The 17927-nt window shown below is 33.9% G+C and overlaps 3 protein-coding genes across 4 annotated transcripts; 2 read left to right on the top strand and 1 right to left on the bottom strand.

Annotated features, from left to right (window-relative positions):
* Positions 1 to 3316: 3316 nt before the first annotated feature.
* On the top strand, positions 3317 to 6726 carry LOC112799651 (serine carboxypeptidase-like 18). Of its 2 annotated transcripts, XM_025841719.3 has the most exons (14): positions 3317 to 3820; positions 3910 to 4055; positions 4162 to 4241; positions 4308 to 4430; positions 4529 to 4631; positions 4713 to 4750; positions 4861 to 4962; positions 5074 to 5160; positions 5247 to 5390; positions 5675 to 5746; positions 5827 to 5945; positions 6046 to 6165; positions 6261 to 6315; positions 6408 to 6726. In XM_025841719.3, exons 1-14 carry the CDS (start codon positions 3618 to 3620, stop codon positions 6489 to 6491), a joined length of 1476 nt encoding a protein of 491 aa, XP_025697504.1. In that variant the 5' UTR covers positions 3317 to 3617; the 3' UTR covers positions 6492 to 6726. The 2 variants fall into 2 exon arrangements, with proteins under 2 accessions (XP_025697504.1, XP_025697505.1); XM_025841720.3 differs by lacking the exon at positions 5675 to 5746.
* Positions 6727 to 7612: 886 nt separating this feature from the next.
* On the top strand, positions 7613 to 10077 carry LOC112801204 (magnesium transporter MRS2-3). Its single transcript, XM_025843806.3, has 3 exons — positions 7613 to 8854; positions 8939 to 9155; positions 9566 to 10077. The coding sequence occupies exons 1-3, from the start codon at positions 7911 to 7913 to the stop codon at positions 9851 to 9853; spliced, it is 1449 nt and encodes a 482-aa protein (XP_025699591.1). The 5' UTR covers positions 7613 to 7910; the 3' UTR covers positions 9854 to 10077.
* Positions 10078 to 15342: 5265 nt separating this feature from the next.
* LOC112801203 (uncharacterized) lies at positions 15343 to 16524 on the bottom strand. The gene is made up of 3 exons (XM_025843804.3): positions 15921 to 16524; positions 15755 to 15847; positions 15343 to 15659 (listed from the first exon to the last, which is right to left on the bottom strand). The coding sequence occupies exons 1-3, from the start codon at positions 16251 to 16253 to the stop codon at positions 15609 to 15611; spliced, it is 477 nt and encodes a 158-aa protein (XP_025699589.1). The 5' UTR covers positions 16254 to 16524; the 3' UTR covers positions 15343 to 15608.
* Between the last annotated feature and the right edge of the window lie 1403 nt (positions 16525 to 17927).

Below are 17927 nucleotides of genomic sequence, written 5' to 3'. Positions count from 1 at the left end.
TATCGCCTCTTTACCTTCTTGCTCCATCGTTCCAATATATATCTCGATGACACTTGGCTTACTCGTTCAAAGCTTAACACGCTTAGTGCGTGACGGCGCAATATCCCTCTTGACTCGAATAATAAGCATTGACATTTTACCTCCGCTGCTACTGAGTCGTAAGTAACCACAAACTTGTTGAATATTGAGTTGGAAACTTGTTCTCCAACTTCGTATACTGAATAGCCTAGAGCGAAATTCGTTAATCTTGTTATGCAATTCGCCTTTTCTCTGAATTGTGCTTGGACTTCCCTAAACTTTTGGTGAGTGTAAACATGTTAAAACTGAGCTTTAATGGAGGATTTTATTACACACGGTATGACCGTATAAAAATCTGTAGCATCTGATTCTCTCTCTACTTGCTCCCTGCTTCCGAGGCAATTATCGTATTGTTTGACAAATTGAATAAGCGAGCTATTTCAGGTAATAAACTTGTTAAAAAATGAATGCATGCTCTCGCTCTTTTGTGTGCTTCTCATTCCTGCCCAGAAGTGGTGATCCAAATAAATTGGAACCCATATATGATGATCTTCGTAAAGATCTACAGAATACACCTAAATAAGGCTATTTTACACCCAAAAAAATGTAATTTACACCTCTACTGCAGATTTTAAACAACATTACTTGAAAGCCACTTGTTGTCCACAAGACCATACTTCAGCAGAAAATCATTCCAATTCCTATCAAATGAATCTTTACTATTAGAGTTTCAAACAACTTGGCTCATTTCTTGTTCAATTTCTGCATGTCCCTTGTACCTATTTAATTTTCTTGGGATCTTCTTCGTGATGTGCCAAATACACCAACGATGAATTGTTGTTGGCATACAAGCCTCTATAGCCCTTTTCATTGACGTGCATTGATTGGTGAGAAACCCTTTAGGAGCATTTCCTCCCATGCAACGAAGCCAACATTGAAATAACCATTTGAATGATTCAATTTCTTCATTTTTCATCAAAGCACATCCAAGAAGTGTTGACTGGCCGTGGTGATTCACCCCGACAAAAGAACCACAAACCAAATTATACCTGAAACAAATTACGACATTGCAGAATGAAAATCATTACGTACACCCATATAATGATTTTATACACCCAAGGAACATCCAATATACACCTTTGCAGCAGATTCATAAAACAAAATTAATTTAGCATCATAAACAAGAAGAGCATATTACCTGTTTGTATTTTAGGTGGTGTCAAATGAAATGACATCTCCAAAATACTCAAAGGCAACTCTGCTCCTTGCATCGGCCCGAAAAGCAAGCTTAATTGATTGATCGTCCTCGAGTTCAAGCTCAAAAAAGAAATTTTGATTCTTCTCTTTCATTCTCAATAAATATTTTCTGAATTCCTTTGCATCTTCTTGTTCCGAAACATTCCGCACTTCTCTCGTGATGTAATTCCTCACATCCTTTTCAATAAAATTTAACTCGCGGTGACCCCCAGCTGCCGCAACAAATGATTGGAATGTTTTGCTTGGTCTGATACCAGCCTTCTCATTATTCTCTATTGTACGACGAATAGACATGCTTAGTTTCCTGTGCTGTTTTAGCATCTCTGCTTGAGTTGAACAGCAAGGGTGTGAATGATGCAGCACGACCTTCGAAATGATCCAAGCACGAACATCCTTCAATGTGTGTATATAAATTCTTGCAGGACAATTTAAACCAGCTGTGGGATTTGTCTTCTTGGTCGAAGATATTTTAGATTTCCATTTTCCCTCTCTGCTACATGTAATCAATTGATTCTTAATTTCGTTTCCTTTCTTATTTGTGCTCCAAACTCTTGTAGAAAAACCTGCAGCCTTGGCATAGTCCTTGTAAAATCTTGCAGCATCTTCAAGAGTTTTAAAAGTCATTCCAACCTTGGGAACAAGCTGGTCATCAACAACACAGAGGGGCTGCAAAATACACCATGTTAAAAACAAAAATATACTATAGAGTTTCTGCACCTCATAAAAAAATAACAATTGAAGTAAAATACACCCAATAAATCCTGATCTACACCCGAACGACAACAACTCAACTAAAATAAGAAGAAAAGTCATAAACTGTTAATACACCCAAACGTCCCAAAAAATATACCCAAGGATTCCTGATCTACACCCGAACAACACAAACTCAACTAAAATAACAAGAAAAGTCATAAACTGTAAATACACCCAAACTTTTCTAAAATACACCCAAAATTTTTTGATCTACACCTAAGTGTCTGCTATAAAATGCAGAGAATTAATCAAAAGTAATACATTAGATTCAATCCATAGATTATGTTCACGCATTATTTTCACAGTCAATGTTCACGAATTATTTAGCTAGACAATCATAGATGAATAACTGCATCAAATTCAGATTAATCATAATTAACTGAATCTAATTCAAACATCAAGAACTTCGTTCGATTCAAATTCAAAATCCACTTCACCCTGGTTCAGCTGACAATCTGAGGTTGAATCATCCATTTTAGAAACCATGAAAATCGAAAAAAAAAAACAAAGTTAGAGTTACAGAGAGAGAAACTCACGTCAATGACGAAGAACAAACCAGTGATAAACGCAGGTAAAACAACGATCGAAAACGCAAAGAGGGAACGCAAAAATGAGAACGAAGAAATTTGGCAAGAGATTCGAAGAAAGAAATCGGAATCTTTTGAAATTTGGAAGTTATATATTCAGGCGTTAATTGATTATGTTTGATTTAATATTCTGTTATATAGCACGTGAAACGTACGTAACATTAGGAGCGTGTTTAGGGGGTTAGTTGTCTTCAAGACTTGTAAAGTTTGTAAGTTTATAACAGTTTTATGTAGAGATTATTCCTAAATAAATTATTTTAATAATAATGATTAATGAAAAAAAAAAAAACTGGCGAGAAAAAGAGAATCCTTTGTCCTATCATATACTGTCATGGGACCTCTAAGACTACGAGTTGGATTGAATTAGTCTGAAAAGCAACTACCTAACGAGTAACGTGAAAGAAAGGCACGGTGGTGCAACCCAAACGCATAAGCTGAGAGCTAAGTTGCTTGCTTGTTGTTGGCGTATGAGAAAGTTAGGTGGGTGGGTGATGAAGGCTAAGAAATAAATATGCATGTTATGCTCATTGAATAGACGGTATGATACTATGATCAGCTTGATTTTGTAATTTTGTTAGGGGACAAATATGTACAAATATGTAATGTTTCCTATCCTTCACTCATGACTTAGAAGTTTGTACACATGCAATTTTATTTTTATTTAAAATAGAATTTTCAGTGCAACTATATATGACCCTTAAATTAGCTTGCATGCTGCAACCTCCTCTAATGCCATCTCCCGCTCTATCACAACAGGTGCACCGGAATTTCATGCACATCAACTTTTCGTTCAACTTATGATGAACCAATAATTATTATTTGTCTCCCTCTACGTATCAGGAAAGATAAATAAAACAGTAAGAAAAAAAGGAAGAAGAAATTACAGGTGACAGTTAAAGACTTAAAGCTACATTACCTGTGACTGTTAACAACAATCAATACATGTATATTAAATGACAACCATTTTGGGAGTGTTATACTGAAAAGCTAAATAACTGAGATATGGAACTAGCAAAGGCAACCATAGCAGCTTGTCAATTCCACCAACACCACCAGTACCAGAACAGCAAGTGCATCAAGATCTTTTGGGGCTTGACGATTCTCCTCCTACTAACTCTATCCAATCAGTCAGCTGCATCAGATGCCAACATCGTCAAGAGCTTACCAGGCTTCCCCGGGGAGCTACCTTTCCTGCTCGAGACAGGGTCAGTGACTCAGTGCGGCCCTCCACTGATCAATTATTTAATATTAGCCCTAACAATAAATATTTGAGTTGAATTTAATTACGGATCAGGTACATAGGCGTAGGGGAAGTAGATGAGGTTGAGCTATTTTATTACTTCATAGAGTCAGAGGGGGAGCCAGAAGATGATCCACTCGTGCTTTGGCTCACAGGAGGCCCTGGTTGCTCAGCCCTCTATGGTCTCATGTATGAGACTGGTATATATGCTTGCTCCTCTATGTACTCTGCATCTCTGAATCCTCATATTTGCTCTTGCATTTCCATATGCATGCAACCAATATAGCCCCCTGTTTTTGTTTACAGGTCCATTATCTTTCGATTACGGAAGGTCTAGTGGGGGAAACAAACCAGTTTTAACTTTGAACGATTACTCATGGACTAAGGTACAAGATTCCTATATGCAAGGATGAGTTTAATATTTTATCTTTCCTGATGTATTTTCTAATTAGGTTGCCAACATTATCTTCTTGGATGCGCCCGTTGGCACGGGATTTTCATATGCCAAAACTTCATCTGGATACAGCACGAGTGACACAAAGTCAGCTGCAGACATTTATATGTTTCTGAGAAAGGTGAATCTACGAATCTTTGCTTCCGCCAGATATACATATAATCAGTTAATGTATGTATGTTTAGCCTACTTACAATCTAACTAGTAATGATGATGCAGTGGCTTGTGGCTCACCCTAGGTTTCGTGCAAATCCTCTCTACATTGCTGGTGATTCTTATAGCGGAATCACGGTTCCAGTCCTTGTTAAAGAAATCTCTGATGGTAAATCTCTGATTCTTAATGCACTCACTTTGCTGTTTGAATTTCAACTTTTCTTTTCTCCTCTTTTCTCTGATGTTATAGGTAACAAAGCTGGAACATTGTCACCCATCAGTCTCAGAGTATACTATATATACTGCTTCCTTATCCAATTTCTTCTAGTATTTTTGTGTTATTTACTCTGCTGCAAATTAAATGGTAAAATGGCTTGTGAATTTTGATGCTCATTCAGGGTTACATTCTAGGAAACCCATTAACTGATATCGGATATGATATAAACTCGAGGGTTAAGTTTTCCCACAGAGTTGGACTTCTATCTGATGAACTCTATCTGGTAGCTTTTCTTTCTTTTTATTTTATTTATAAGGAACCCTTGTTAATTCGCTTCCAAGTTTTACGTGCGTTAGCTCTTCATTCATGGTAAGTACAAGTATATATTTTGAAGGCACTGGAGCTTTCTTGTAAAGGAGAGTATGTTCGCCCAAATAAAAGTGAAGGTGCATGCATCAGCAATCTTGAGATAATGGATCTGGTGAGATAAACGATTCTGATTAAATTACAAATAAGAATGAAAACAAAAACGTAGAGCATTATTGATATATTCACATTTATTTGTAGTGCTTGAAAGACATATTCACTCCGATGATATTGGAGAGAAAGTGTAGCCCGTTCTCATCAGCAAAGCCGAACAACATTCTTAAGTGGGGTTCAACCACAACCCCATCTTCAGATACACTTCTTTTAGAACTTCGACGCTGCAGGGTAAGTAATTACAGAAACAAAAATACTATTTGAACACCAAAATCAGCCATTAAAATCAGCCACTAATATATTTGTGTATAAATACATGTGTGGTTTAATTTATTTTCAATATGTATTTGTATTTCAACATGTATTTTATACTGATAGCTGACTTTAGTGGCTAATTTTGATGTACATGTAGCATTACTCTTACAGAAAACAAGCATCGAATCAGCTACCTACCACACATTTGAAATGCCTTTGCTTTTGTTAAATTTCGTCAACTACATACTTGTTTTCGGTAGGACTATGACTACTTGTTAGTAAACATCTGGGCTAATGATGGAGAAGTTCAAGAAGCTCTGCATGTTAGAAACGTAAGTAAATGAATTGAAACGAAACATCCATAAAAATCAACATATTTTTATCTAACATATAATGAAATTTAATTAATCAGGGAACTATAAAAACGTGGGAGATGTGTAGTAAAAACTTAGCTTATGTGCATGACATAACAAGTAGTGTTGAATATCACCTTAACTTTACCAGCGAAGACCTTAGAGCCATCATTTACAGGTATCATTATCTTCTCTATCTTGTATATTGGTAATTTAGCTTATTTTTTATTTCCGGCAACAGTATGACATACGTGAAACATGATTGCATTATGGCACAGCGGAGATCATGATCTGATTGTTCCATATGTGGGCACTGAGGAATGGATACAATCTCTGAATTTGACTGTTTCTTCCGATGATGTGTGGAGGCCATGGTTTCAGGATGGACAAGTTGCAGGGTCTGCTGTTTATTATGCTTCCGCCTTAATTGATTTCTCAAGGACACATATATAGGATTCAATTCATCAATTGTGATATTTGTGTTGCCTTGCAGTTACACGGAGATATACACAAAGAATAAGTACGTGATGACACTTGCTACTGTCAAGGCAAGAAAATAGTCCACCACACTGTCCCTAATACATGTAAATAAATATTGCGATAGTATTTGGTTTGAGTGAAGTGTGATTGAATTGTGTAGGGAGGAGGTCACACAGCAGCAGAGTACAAGCCCAAGGAAAGCTTTAGCATGATTAGCAGGTGGCTTTCTTATTACTATCTTTAGCTGCTGTCTTAATACTATTCAGATGTTTACTTTTTCACTAGCATGATGGATTGCCCCCTTGTCAGTCTTTGAAGGACAACTTTTCAATTTAATAAGTCCAACTCACTGGATGAATAAAACCACCTCAACTAATGTATATCATGATCAATTATGAACTACTCTCACAAGGTTTCCAAGCCTGGCACTACTACATGCTTTTTTTTAATATCATGATCAAACTACTCATTATGTTTTATTTTAGTCTTTATAACTATTAATATAAAATTTCATTATCAATTCCAAACAAATAGTAGTCAGATAAAATGTCTAGACCTCAAATTTTATAATAATTTTATATTTCAAAATTGGTGAAAATAACACGTAAGTTTTTTTTTTAAAATGTAACATCAATTTAAATTAAAGTCCTAAAAGTGATGACTGATGACTACATGACTAATACATATAATGAAATTTTTTAATTAAAATTAGGTTGATATTGGATATTCAGTAAAAACATTTAAAATGTCTTTAAATAAACATGTTTGATCTCGTTCATTAAATAATATAGATTAAAAGTGTTCTTTTAATAAAAAATATTGCTTTATATTCTTGAAATTATTAATTTGATTCTGATACTAATTTTTTAATTTGTTTAAATTTTAAATTTTTAACAAAAATTTTATTAAGAGATTTTTTATTTTACTTTTATTTTTCATAAATGTTATGAAATTATTTTTCTGCTTTCATTTCATTATCATTTTTATATTTTTTATTTTACGAATTTAATAATTTTTTTCGAATTAAATTTTTATTTATAATTTTTATAATTTTTTAACAATTTTTTTCTTTTTTCTGAATTTTGAAGATTTGTATTTTAATTAACTAATTTTTATGGCTAATTATTCTATTTTTAGTCTAATAATTCTTTTTTTATTTTTTAATAATTGTAAAATTAAAATTTTAAAAATATTTTATATTAATTTAAAAAATTCAATATCATTTAAATTAAATATCAATTAAAATCATTAATATAATTATTTCTTCTATTAAATCTTCAATTGAATTTATACTTTTATTATTAATTTATATTGTTAAAATACTTTTTTAACTGTAATCAAATAAATAAGAAAAAAAATATTTTTGCAACCTTTGCATGAGCAGTATTGCTCTAACTTTGTGTTACAAAATTGTATTAAGATCAAATAATAATTAAATTATTATGGTTAAAACTCTCCAATTTAAGAAACTAAAAAAAAAAAAAAATAAACAGAGATAAAGAAAGTTAGAGGGAAGTGGAAAGAGGTGTAAGGGTAAGGGTGAGGGAAGCGTTCTGTGTATGCGAAGAGCGAACACATAGATGCCAAAATCTAAAAGGCATAGAATACGATTAATACAAGGCAAGAGTTGAATAATGATTAAGCGCGGGAGGGAATCGAAGCGATGAATATTCGGGGTCAGGGTCAGGGTCCGCCTCCGGGTCCGGCAGCGGCGGCAGGGATGATGGATGGGATTGGGGTTCCTGTTGCTCCGAATCCGATAAGCAGGAAGAAGGGGACCGGGGTTAGGGCGTGGCTGCTTCTCGATTCCAGTGGTCAGAAGCAGGTTGTGGAGGCCGGCAAGCACGCCATCATGCGGCGCACCGGTCTCCCCGCCCGTGACCTTCGTATCCTCGACCCCCTCCTGTCCTACCCCTCGACTGTGTTGGGCCGTGAGAGGGCCATCGTGATCAACCTCGAGCACATCAAGGCCATCATCACCGCCCACGAGGTCCTCCTCCTCAACTCCCGCGACCCCTCCGTGACCCCTTTCGTGGAGGAGCTCCACTCGAGGATCCTCCGGCACCACCAAGCCCAGGGAGCTGCTGTGGCCGCTGCGGCTTCGGATGATTCCAAGCCGAGCAAAATGTATGACTCGGAAGAAGGGCAATCAAGAGAGGGACAGGATGAAGATGAAGATCCCGATCCCGTTGGTGAGCAAGTGAAAGCCCAATCGAAGCAGAATGGTATCCAGAACGGCGATGGCATGAAGATCCTGCCGTTCGAGTTTGTGGCACTGGAGGCCTGCCTGGAGGCTGCGTGCAGTGTGTTAGAGAACGAGGCAAAAACCTTGGAACAAGAGGCCCACCCTGCCTTGGACAAGCTCACTTCCAAGATCAGTACTCTCAATTTGGAACGTGTTCGTCAAATTAAGAGTCGCCTTGTTGCCATCACTGGTCGTGTTCAGAAGGTAAGGGATGAGTTAGAACACTTGCTCGATGACGACGACGATATGGCTGAGATGTATCTCACCGACAAGTTACAACAGCTCCGCAGTTCTTCTGCCTCGTCTATAAATGATGATGCTGTAGACAATGACCACCATAATCAGTTTGATGTCGATGACAGGCACGTGTACATGTAAATCTTTTCTGTTGCCTTGATTCTTATTAGTGAGTATTGCTTTACTGATTCTAATCCTCCATTTAGCAGCATTCCTCCTGAAATATCACTGGAAGAGGGTGGAGCTGCTGCAAGCGATGACGATAATCAACATGATGATGACAGGTTATTAGTGGGAGTTAGCCGGGACAGCCGTGCTAGCACTACCTACAGTACCACAACTAAGCATCTTGACGTGGAGGAGCTTGAGATGCTCCTAGAAGCATATTTTGTGCAAATCGATGGCACACTCAACAAGCTCTCTACGGTATGCCTTTTCATTTCTTTGTCATGCCCTTTTCCCTTGCCTATTACTACCATTTGTAGTTTTAATCTTCTTGTGTTTTATAATTATAACCAACAACATAACCAACTAATTCTCGTTTCTAAGAATTATTGTGAGGCTCTTCTGGTTTCTAATTGAGGATTTGGCTTGTTATTGCTTGCAAAAGATCTAAACATGTTAGAGATTCAAAATCTTAGTGACAACCTCTCCTTCTTTTGGGTAATAGAGGCAAATATTGTGCCTCGGTAGTTTTAGGCTATGGTCTTTTCAAAGAAAATGTTTAAAATGAATTTTAACTAACATCTCTGGTCTGGTGAGCTTCTTGTGATTTACATGTTACCTAAATGATAAAATTGGTTTTGATGTTGTTTTGTTGTGGTGATCCTGTAAAGCTAAGGGAATACGTGGACGACACAGAAGACTACATCAACATAATGCTGGATGACAAACAGAATCATCTGCTCCAAATGGGAGTCATGTTGACCACAGCAACTCTGGTAGTGAGTTCCTTTGTCGTTGTCGCTGGTATTTTTGGCATGAATATTCATATTGAGCTATTTGATTCAAATGTTGCCGGGAATCGAGAGTTCTTCTGGACTGTTGGGGGCAGCACTGCCGGAACCATTTTCTTGTATGTGGTTGCCGTTTCCTGGTGCAAGTACAAACGCTTGCTCGAGTAGCTGCACGCCCTGTTTATGTGCACATCTAGAAGAAATGTTATGCAATACAAAAATTCCTCCTTTTTTATTCACCTGAAATTCTAATAATACAATGCAACATTGCTACATTACCACATTACCGGCTGCTACTTACCTGTGATCTTCAACTATTTTGTTCGTTTTGCGCAATATTCTGTGGACGCAATAATATGAAATCACTCTCGGCAGGGTCATTTTATTTCCAATTTTTTCAACATTATTCGTGTATTTGTGTTGACAGCCTTACCCTAGGTCGAAATAGAGTAAATTTTGTGTATTCACTTTCTATTAACTAGAGTGAGACTTACCGATGTCCAGATGGTAAATTAATGGTAAATTAATGATAATATATAGTATATTTTAAAAAGTATTATATTATTTAGAAATTAAAATAGATATATACAAATTAATATTAAATTTGATGTATTTTTTATTTAAAATATTTTGTAATATAAAAGTTATTTTATTAAAGTTATACAGAGTTATATTTTCATTTGTTGTTTTTATTTTCGAATTTGTTTTAACGACGGACTTAGTTTTTTTATATGGTGTTTGTCTTTTTTAATTTTCAGTTGTTGGAGTTATTTTTTTCTTCTTCCTATCATATGATCTTGTGGAGATATATTTTTTCTGAACGTTGATTTGTATATATTTTTTCATCTATTATCTTTTTTTTTTCATCTTCGTATATATATTTTTCATTTGATGTATCTTAGATTTATTTACTTTTCTTTTTTCTTAATCTCTTGGTTTGTATGTCATTTAGGTATGATGATATTAGTGTTGGTGAAATTGGTTCATTATAATAGGAGTTGAGTTTCGGTATTTTTGTTGGAACAAATATTTTGGTAATAATGTATTATTGAGAGCATAGTTAAAAATTATTTACTTTGATTTCAAATATAAGTGTGAAGTTATATAAATTTTTCAATTGGGACGATGCTTGAGTGCTATTGCTATCTTGGAGTGTAATTAGATTTAAGGTAGTTGTGTCCAATAATTTTTTTGCTTCTCTATCAAATAGCACAAAAGTTTTTGTAATACTTTGATCTAAAATTTTTAATTTAATTTTGAATTTATAATAATTATTGAGGTAGCAATTTATAATTTGATGGAATTTTTTATGATAGGTATAATTTGATAGAATTTGATAAAATTTTTTATAATTTGAATATGTAATATTTTTTATGTTGTAACACAAAAATTTTATTTTTTGTATTTTTTGTGAATTTTTTTTACATATACTTTTTTCTCTTCTCAAAATATATACTGTTTTTTAATGACATCTATAATAGTAAATAAAATTTTTTAGAATACTTATTTTGTGTATATAAAATATATTGAATAAATTATTTTTAGTAAGAATAATTTAAATAGTATAAGGTAAAAATACCTGTTAATAATATTTTATATTGTAGCACAAAAACTTTATTTTTTGTGGATTTTCTTTTGACATCTACTTATTCTTCTTCTCTTAGGCTCCGTTTGGTTAATATCTATGTCCATCAGAAACATGGACACGGTGGTATGTGTACACCGTTTGTTTGTTAAAACATAAAATTTTAAAGACATGGTGACATACAAATGCACATAAAAGACATGTATTTAGTGTATCTTTTTCAAACTGTGACACTAAGACATAATCCATAAGACACAAATTTTTCCAATTCTATCTCTAATTATTCTTTAAAATTTCAATCACTGTCCTTTATCATTAACACTTGAGTTGTTTTAGTTTGAAGATAAAATGGACTTTTGAATTAAATACATGCATCTTGTGTATTATCACCAAACATGTTATAAAATTTGTATATCTTTGTGTTCATGTATATTTGTATCTTTGTGTCTATGTCTCTATTTTTTTGAGACAACAACCAAACACTGCCTTAGTGCATTCAGTTTTTCAATAATATCTATAATAGTAAGATTACAAAATTTTAGAATATGTATTTTTATGTGTGTGCAACTGTGCATATTGAATAAGTTATTTTTAATAAAAATAATTTAAATAACATAAAGTAAAAATATTTATTAGTATTTTTCTAACTCACTCTGTCACACAATGTCTTAAGTGATACAAATTTAAAATAGTGCTGAAAAATGATCAAAATTGATTCTTTGATTTAAATAACATATTTAAATAAGCGCAATTATAAATATCTTAAAATATAATTATATGTAAAGTATTACAAAATAATGAAAAAGGTATAAATAATAAAAGTAATAACAGTATTTTTTTATAAATTTGTTTTAAAAATATAATAAATATTTTTATTTTGTACCTAATCATCTAATAGAATCATTTTTAAATAAATAGGCTCTATTCATTTGTTGGTCCAAATATGTTTTGTAGGCAAATTACGAAATGTAAAATGAAGTAAGTGCGGTAAAAATCTTATGTATGATATATAAGTATGTTAAATAGTATGAAAATTGAATAGTTTATAATTTAAAATTTGTTATGATAATATTATTATGATACTTTTAATATAAATATTTATTGTATTTAATTAATACTTTATATTTCTATTGAATAATAATACATAATAAATTAATTAACTGTGGGAGTTATGGTTTTAATTTTTAATTTTCTAACGTTTAATTGGTTGATTTCTAAATTTTACCGAGTAAGCAAATGTACTACATGACATCATTAGAAAAATAAAAATGGCTTAAATCTAATGTACAAAAGACTTTGGCATCAATTTTTATATAATAAAAACATATTAATGTAAAGAAGTTTTATATATAAAAGTTTGGTGCGGATAAATCTATAAAGTGATATTTGAAATTGATTTATGTGGTATACCAAAATCGTCTTTGAAATTTCAATTGTATCAAATATGTTCTAAAGATTGATAAAAATACACTATGTTAGTCTCTATTCTATTTTTTGTTAACGGCACACTGATGTGGCTGACATGAACCTTTAGTAATACGTGTTAATATTATAGTTTGACAAACGTTTAATGATATGATTATGAGTCGAATAAACATGTGAAAATTTATTAAAGAACTAGTATTTAAACAATATAAAAAAATAGAATTAAAATTAGTGCATTTAAATTTATTAAGAGTTTTGAATGTATAAAAAAATGAGAAAAATTGATGAAAGACTAATTTGGTGTACTACATTCAATTTCAGAGATTGAAATGAGTTATTAAATATGGGACTAATTTAATGTATCTACAATGATGACATAACAGATGATATGTGATTAAATAATATTGTGACATGTAGTACAAGTCAATACGTGATTAAATAGTACTGTGACATGTGACATAAATATTCACATTAACATGTCACTAAAGATCTACATCATCGTGTCATGTCAATGCGCTATTATCAGAAGACGAGTCGGAGATTAACATCTTACACTTTTACCGATCTTAAAGAAGTAATTGATACAATTTACCAATCTTAAAGAAGTAATTGATACAATTGAATCTTCGAAACGGTTTTTATTTAGAATTTAGACTTATATTTTATTATTTAAATGATAATTTAAAATCTGATTGTATGATAATATAAATGTTTTTATGTTATTTATGCATCAAAATTAAATTTATTCTTAATGATATAGTTTATATGTAATTGTTTACATTTTAGGAAATAATTTCTGTACGCCAATAGGGTAAAGTAATTTGATAATCTTAGGGAATAAAAATTCGGGTAAGTGAAAAATTATAGTGGATAGTTGTTATCGACTAGTTATTGTGGATAATTTGTCACTCAACTTCATTGGATTTCTATTGTAAATTGTTTTATAATGTCACTTAATTTCAATACAAGGAAATGAAATACTACATTTTTATATATCATACGAGTTCTATTTTTTTAATTAATGTGAAAATCTTACATAAGACCACACGAAGAAAGACTCATTGTGCAGAGAGAGAAATCGACTAACTTGGTGAGCACTGAGCAGTATTTAGCCTGGGATGGAAGGTTGTCTCCATGGTCCATGCCATGCGTCAGAATAAGGAAAAACATGAATTGTTGCTTTAGATTTGCATAGTTTCTCACTTTTTTTTTTAAATTAAAGTATAGCATAGGAAGACAAGTTAGAAGCGGCAGAGATGCAGGGAGTGTTGCCACAGAAATATAAGATGAGATCAAACACGAAGCGTGTTTTGTGGAGCAACCAAAGCCCCTTGCCTCTTCTCTGTTTGAAGGCGAGAAATGTTCTTCCCATTAATGATACTAGGCTCCCACACGCATATTTTAATATGAGGAGGAAATGAAGGGGAATATAAAAAAGAATGAAAGCAGGATACGCAATTGTGGGATGACAGCAGACAGAGTTGGAACGAGCAAATGGGGGATCCTTCCAAACGAGAAAAAGTTGACATGCTGAACAAAACGGGGCATTGTGAAGAGACTTGGTAGTAATGCCAACACCTGCATTCGCATTCTCTTTCTAACTTTCAGAAGACTGCATGGCGGTTAATATCGGTTAAGCCTTTTACTTGTTCGATAGGCTGCGTTTGTATTTTGAGACTTAAGATTGAGTATTGTATTTAGTGATCAGATACATTAAAACTAAAATATCAGTTTTTACTTCTATAAAATGACAAAATGGGGACTCAGGCCATGGAAATTTTAGAGACGAAAATCGAAACTTTAATAATAGAGGAGTGTTAGGAGTTAGCAGGTTTTGTGATTTGTAGTCATCAATTAGTTATCATTAATATTTTTAATGGTGTGAAACTACATTTAATAGTGTAAGAATACTCATTTTTCTTTTACTAGTTAAGTGCTAGCTAGATTTTAATAAAAGTACTAGTTATCTAAATTTTTTTAAACAGAACATGATATTAAAACATAACTTACTTCATTACATTTTATGTCAAACACAATACAAAAATTTAATTTGATCTCAAGTCTCTCTTCGAAGCCATATAGCCTCCTCCTACTATTTGAATGTATTTTTTCTTTAATCTTAGAAAAAAAACCAAATGCTACACCATGTATGTGGTTTTGTGCATTAGCGACTGCATTAAGTAGTTTTAGATGTGCATTTGATCACAATTCTGTGGTGTCCTACAGAGCCAATACTTTAGGACACAGTATAGAATTATAGATAGGAACTGTGGAAGTGGAGCACCTCAGAGGTCGCAAAGGCCGAGGTTGCATATATAGAAATTTATTTAACATTTCCAAAGCATTGAGTAAAAGCGGGTATCTATGCTCACATGAATTCTGAATACGGACACAAGATACACAGCACTTTACTCAAACCTAACTAGCTAGGCGTTTGCAAGTTGCAGCTGTAGCGCTTCATGTGGAAAGAGTTCTATTTCACTGTAAGGTTAATTCTTTGAGGAATTAAATATCTTTTTTGTTGGGTAAGTGCCGCTGCTTTGCTTTAATTTAATTTTATTTGGTGATATAAATTTGGTACGAGGCTTCAGCACATGAGCCTGCCATACTTAGTCATCTTAGCTTGTGTATGTGCACACGCACGCACTATTCACTAATCACTATTCATTCACGAGAATTAAATTACCAAAGACCACAAAAGTAAGAAAAAAAGGTTTATTTCTAAAATTCCCTTTGATTCTCTTTGGCTTGTTAAAAAATAAAAAATAAAAAGGAAATAACAGGATATGTTTTGTGATGAAATATAATTCCTTGTACACGCTAGCTCCATCTGATCCGTGCATGATTCTCTCCATGTATGTGGTCAAGATACAGAGAGAATGCAGTTGAATAGCGCTTTCATTTAGCCTGACTTCATTTCCTGATAGAGACTGTTTGCAAGGAAGATGTCATTCTTATTCTCCCCTGCATTATTATTGCAAGAACAAAACATATTAGCAGCTAGTGAAGAAGAGAAACAATTCGTTAATTAAGGAGATGGGAAGCGGGCAAGTACGTACCTCAAAATAAGTTGCGGAGAAACCGTGTGAGTAATCTAGCTCTAGCACACTGTCTTGGGAAGTTTGTTGGTTGGTGAAAGTAGTAACATTGTTCTGGAAAACAAAATGAGTATTAATTTTTGCAGTTAAAGGAATGAAAAGGGAGAATGAGCTAGCTAGTACTGACGATGGAGAAGTCACAGAGAGGAGAGCTGGCAGTGTCTTCGTCGTCATCGTCGAGAAAAGAAGGGAGGTGGTGTCGCTTCTCTTTAACAACTAGTTTCTGCCTCTTTATAGTTCTCTGATGGGCCGCCGGAGGTGGAGGCCCAGAGGAAGCATCAGAAAGCATGGACAAGTCATCTTCTTCTTGTGGCACACTAGTTTTGGGTTTCATCTTGTGGTGCTCTTGAGGCAGAAAGGGAGTGGAAGTGGAAGCATTGAGGAAAGAGGGCTCCTCCAGGTATAGAGTCCAACCGGATTCGCAACCGCTGCTGCATTCTGACGGCAGTGCATTCATCATCTCAGCTAGCGTAGTGGGGTGCGTGGTGTATGTGTACTATATTATATATATGATGGAAAGACAAAACAAGTGGTGAAAGGGTGCATGTTATGTAATGTTTATATATATAGCATAAGATTAAGAGAGCTGAAGCAGCAAGTTGGAGAGACTAGTGTAGCTCAAAACCAAGAGAGAAAACTGCTTTTGTCCTCACTCCCATTCGAAGAATGAAATGAATGAAGCTAAGTGAGTGCCAGTTGGGGGTGGGTTACACTTAAATATAGCAATGTTCTGAGTGAGTGAGTGCATCCCCTTTTATTTCATCACATCACATGCTGGACAGCCAGGCACTCTGTACTATGTAGTGTGTAGTGTGTAGTGTGTAGTGTAGTACCCTCTTCTTAACAAAACCGACTACACACACTGCACCATCTATTATTGCCATTAGTAGCTACTATTAACTTAAAACAACTTATCATTAATATTATTACATTACTACTTGGAGATTAGCATTACTTGCTGTCTTGTTTCCATTCATTTGCAATGTGCAAGGGGCCCGGGGTGGTGGGGTGTATGTGGGAGGTTGTTCTTCAAGAAGAGAGAGTAGTAAATGTACGTGATTTAATGTCGTCGTTCCAATGGGGAAAGGAATTATATTGTCCAGGAACCCCAGTTGTCCTTCCCCTTATGCCCATCATGTGTCACCATTAAACAATATTTAATTAATGCTTTCTCTACTGCAAACATATCCCTCTCCATCCTTTATGTTTTCTACTGCCATTCATTCAAAATGTGCCGCTTGTTTTTTTCTGTCAGTACTCAGTAGTCTCATCCTCCGAATCTAATACAAACCACCACCAAGAGATTCTATAACTATGCATGCATAGGGAAATAATTAAAATACAAATCACAATTGCCTTAGCTTTTGCCAGAATTACAACAATAATAATGGACATACACTACTACTGTAAAAAATTTTTTGGGGCGCAGTGCACTGTGACTTGACTGGGATTTTATGAATGAGTGTCCACATGCAATCACCTTCTTCCTTCTCTCCTTTTCAAGAATTTACTCTACTATCTGGATTAGGATTCACAAGAGCATGTGAGCACGTGTGCATAATATTCATATGCGGGCTTCCACATATTCAAACACATGTCTGCACGTGCACACGCACTTCTATCAATTCCCTACTTCAACTTAAAACGTAACTGTCTTTTATTTTTAGTTCGAGTTCTTCCCTTATATTAACACTCATCCTACTTGAATGCATTCAGTGTGTTTAATTTGGATTCACGTTTGCAATGCTTATTTTGTTAGATAATTTGACATGTTTGATTAAATTATTATTAAATATTTTTTAATTATTAATTTTATATGAAAATAATTATACATAAATATTTATTTTATTAAGTAAATTATTATTTTTGTCCTCAATATTTGAGTGAGTTTTAAAGTTGTTTCTGACCTTTTAAAATTGACTCAATGTTATTGTCCTGCAGTTAAGGATCCGTTAATAGAATTGACGGCGGGACAAAATTGAGACGATTTTGAAATGTTAGGGACTTAAATAGGATGAAAACGTTGGGGACAAAAATGATACATAGAAATAAATTTTAGTTTTATCATTCAATAATATCAATTTTTTTACTATACATAGTATTCGATTATTTTTTAATCACATCATCTAAGTAA

Source organism: Arachis hypogaea, chromosome 5, assembly GCF_003086295.3.
Source record: "Arachis hypogaea cultivar Tifrunner chromosome 5, arahy.Tifrunner.gnm2.J5K5, whole genome shotgun sequence".
Classification (NCBI taxonomy): Eukaryota; Viridiplantae; Streptophyta; class Magnoliopsida; order Fabales; family Fabaceae; genus Arachis; species Arachis hypogaea.
Note: the sequence above shows the minus strand (reverse complement) of the source record. Positions and strands in the feature narration are given on the sequence as shown.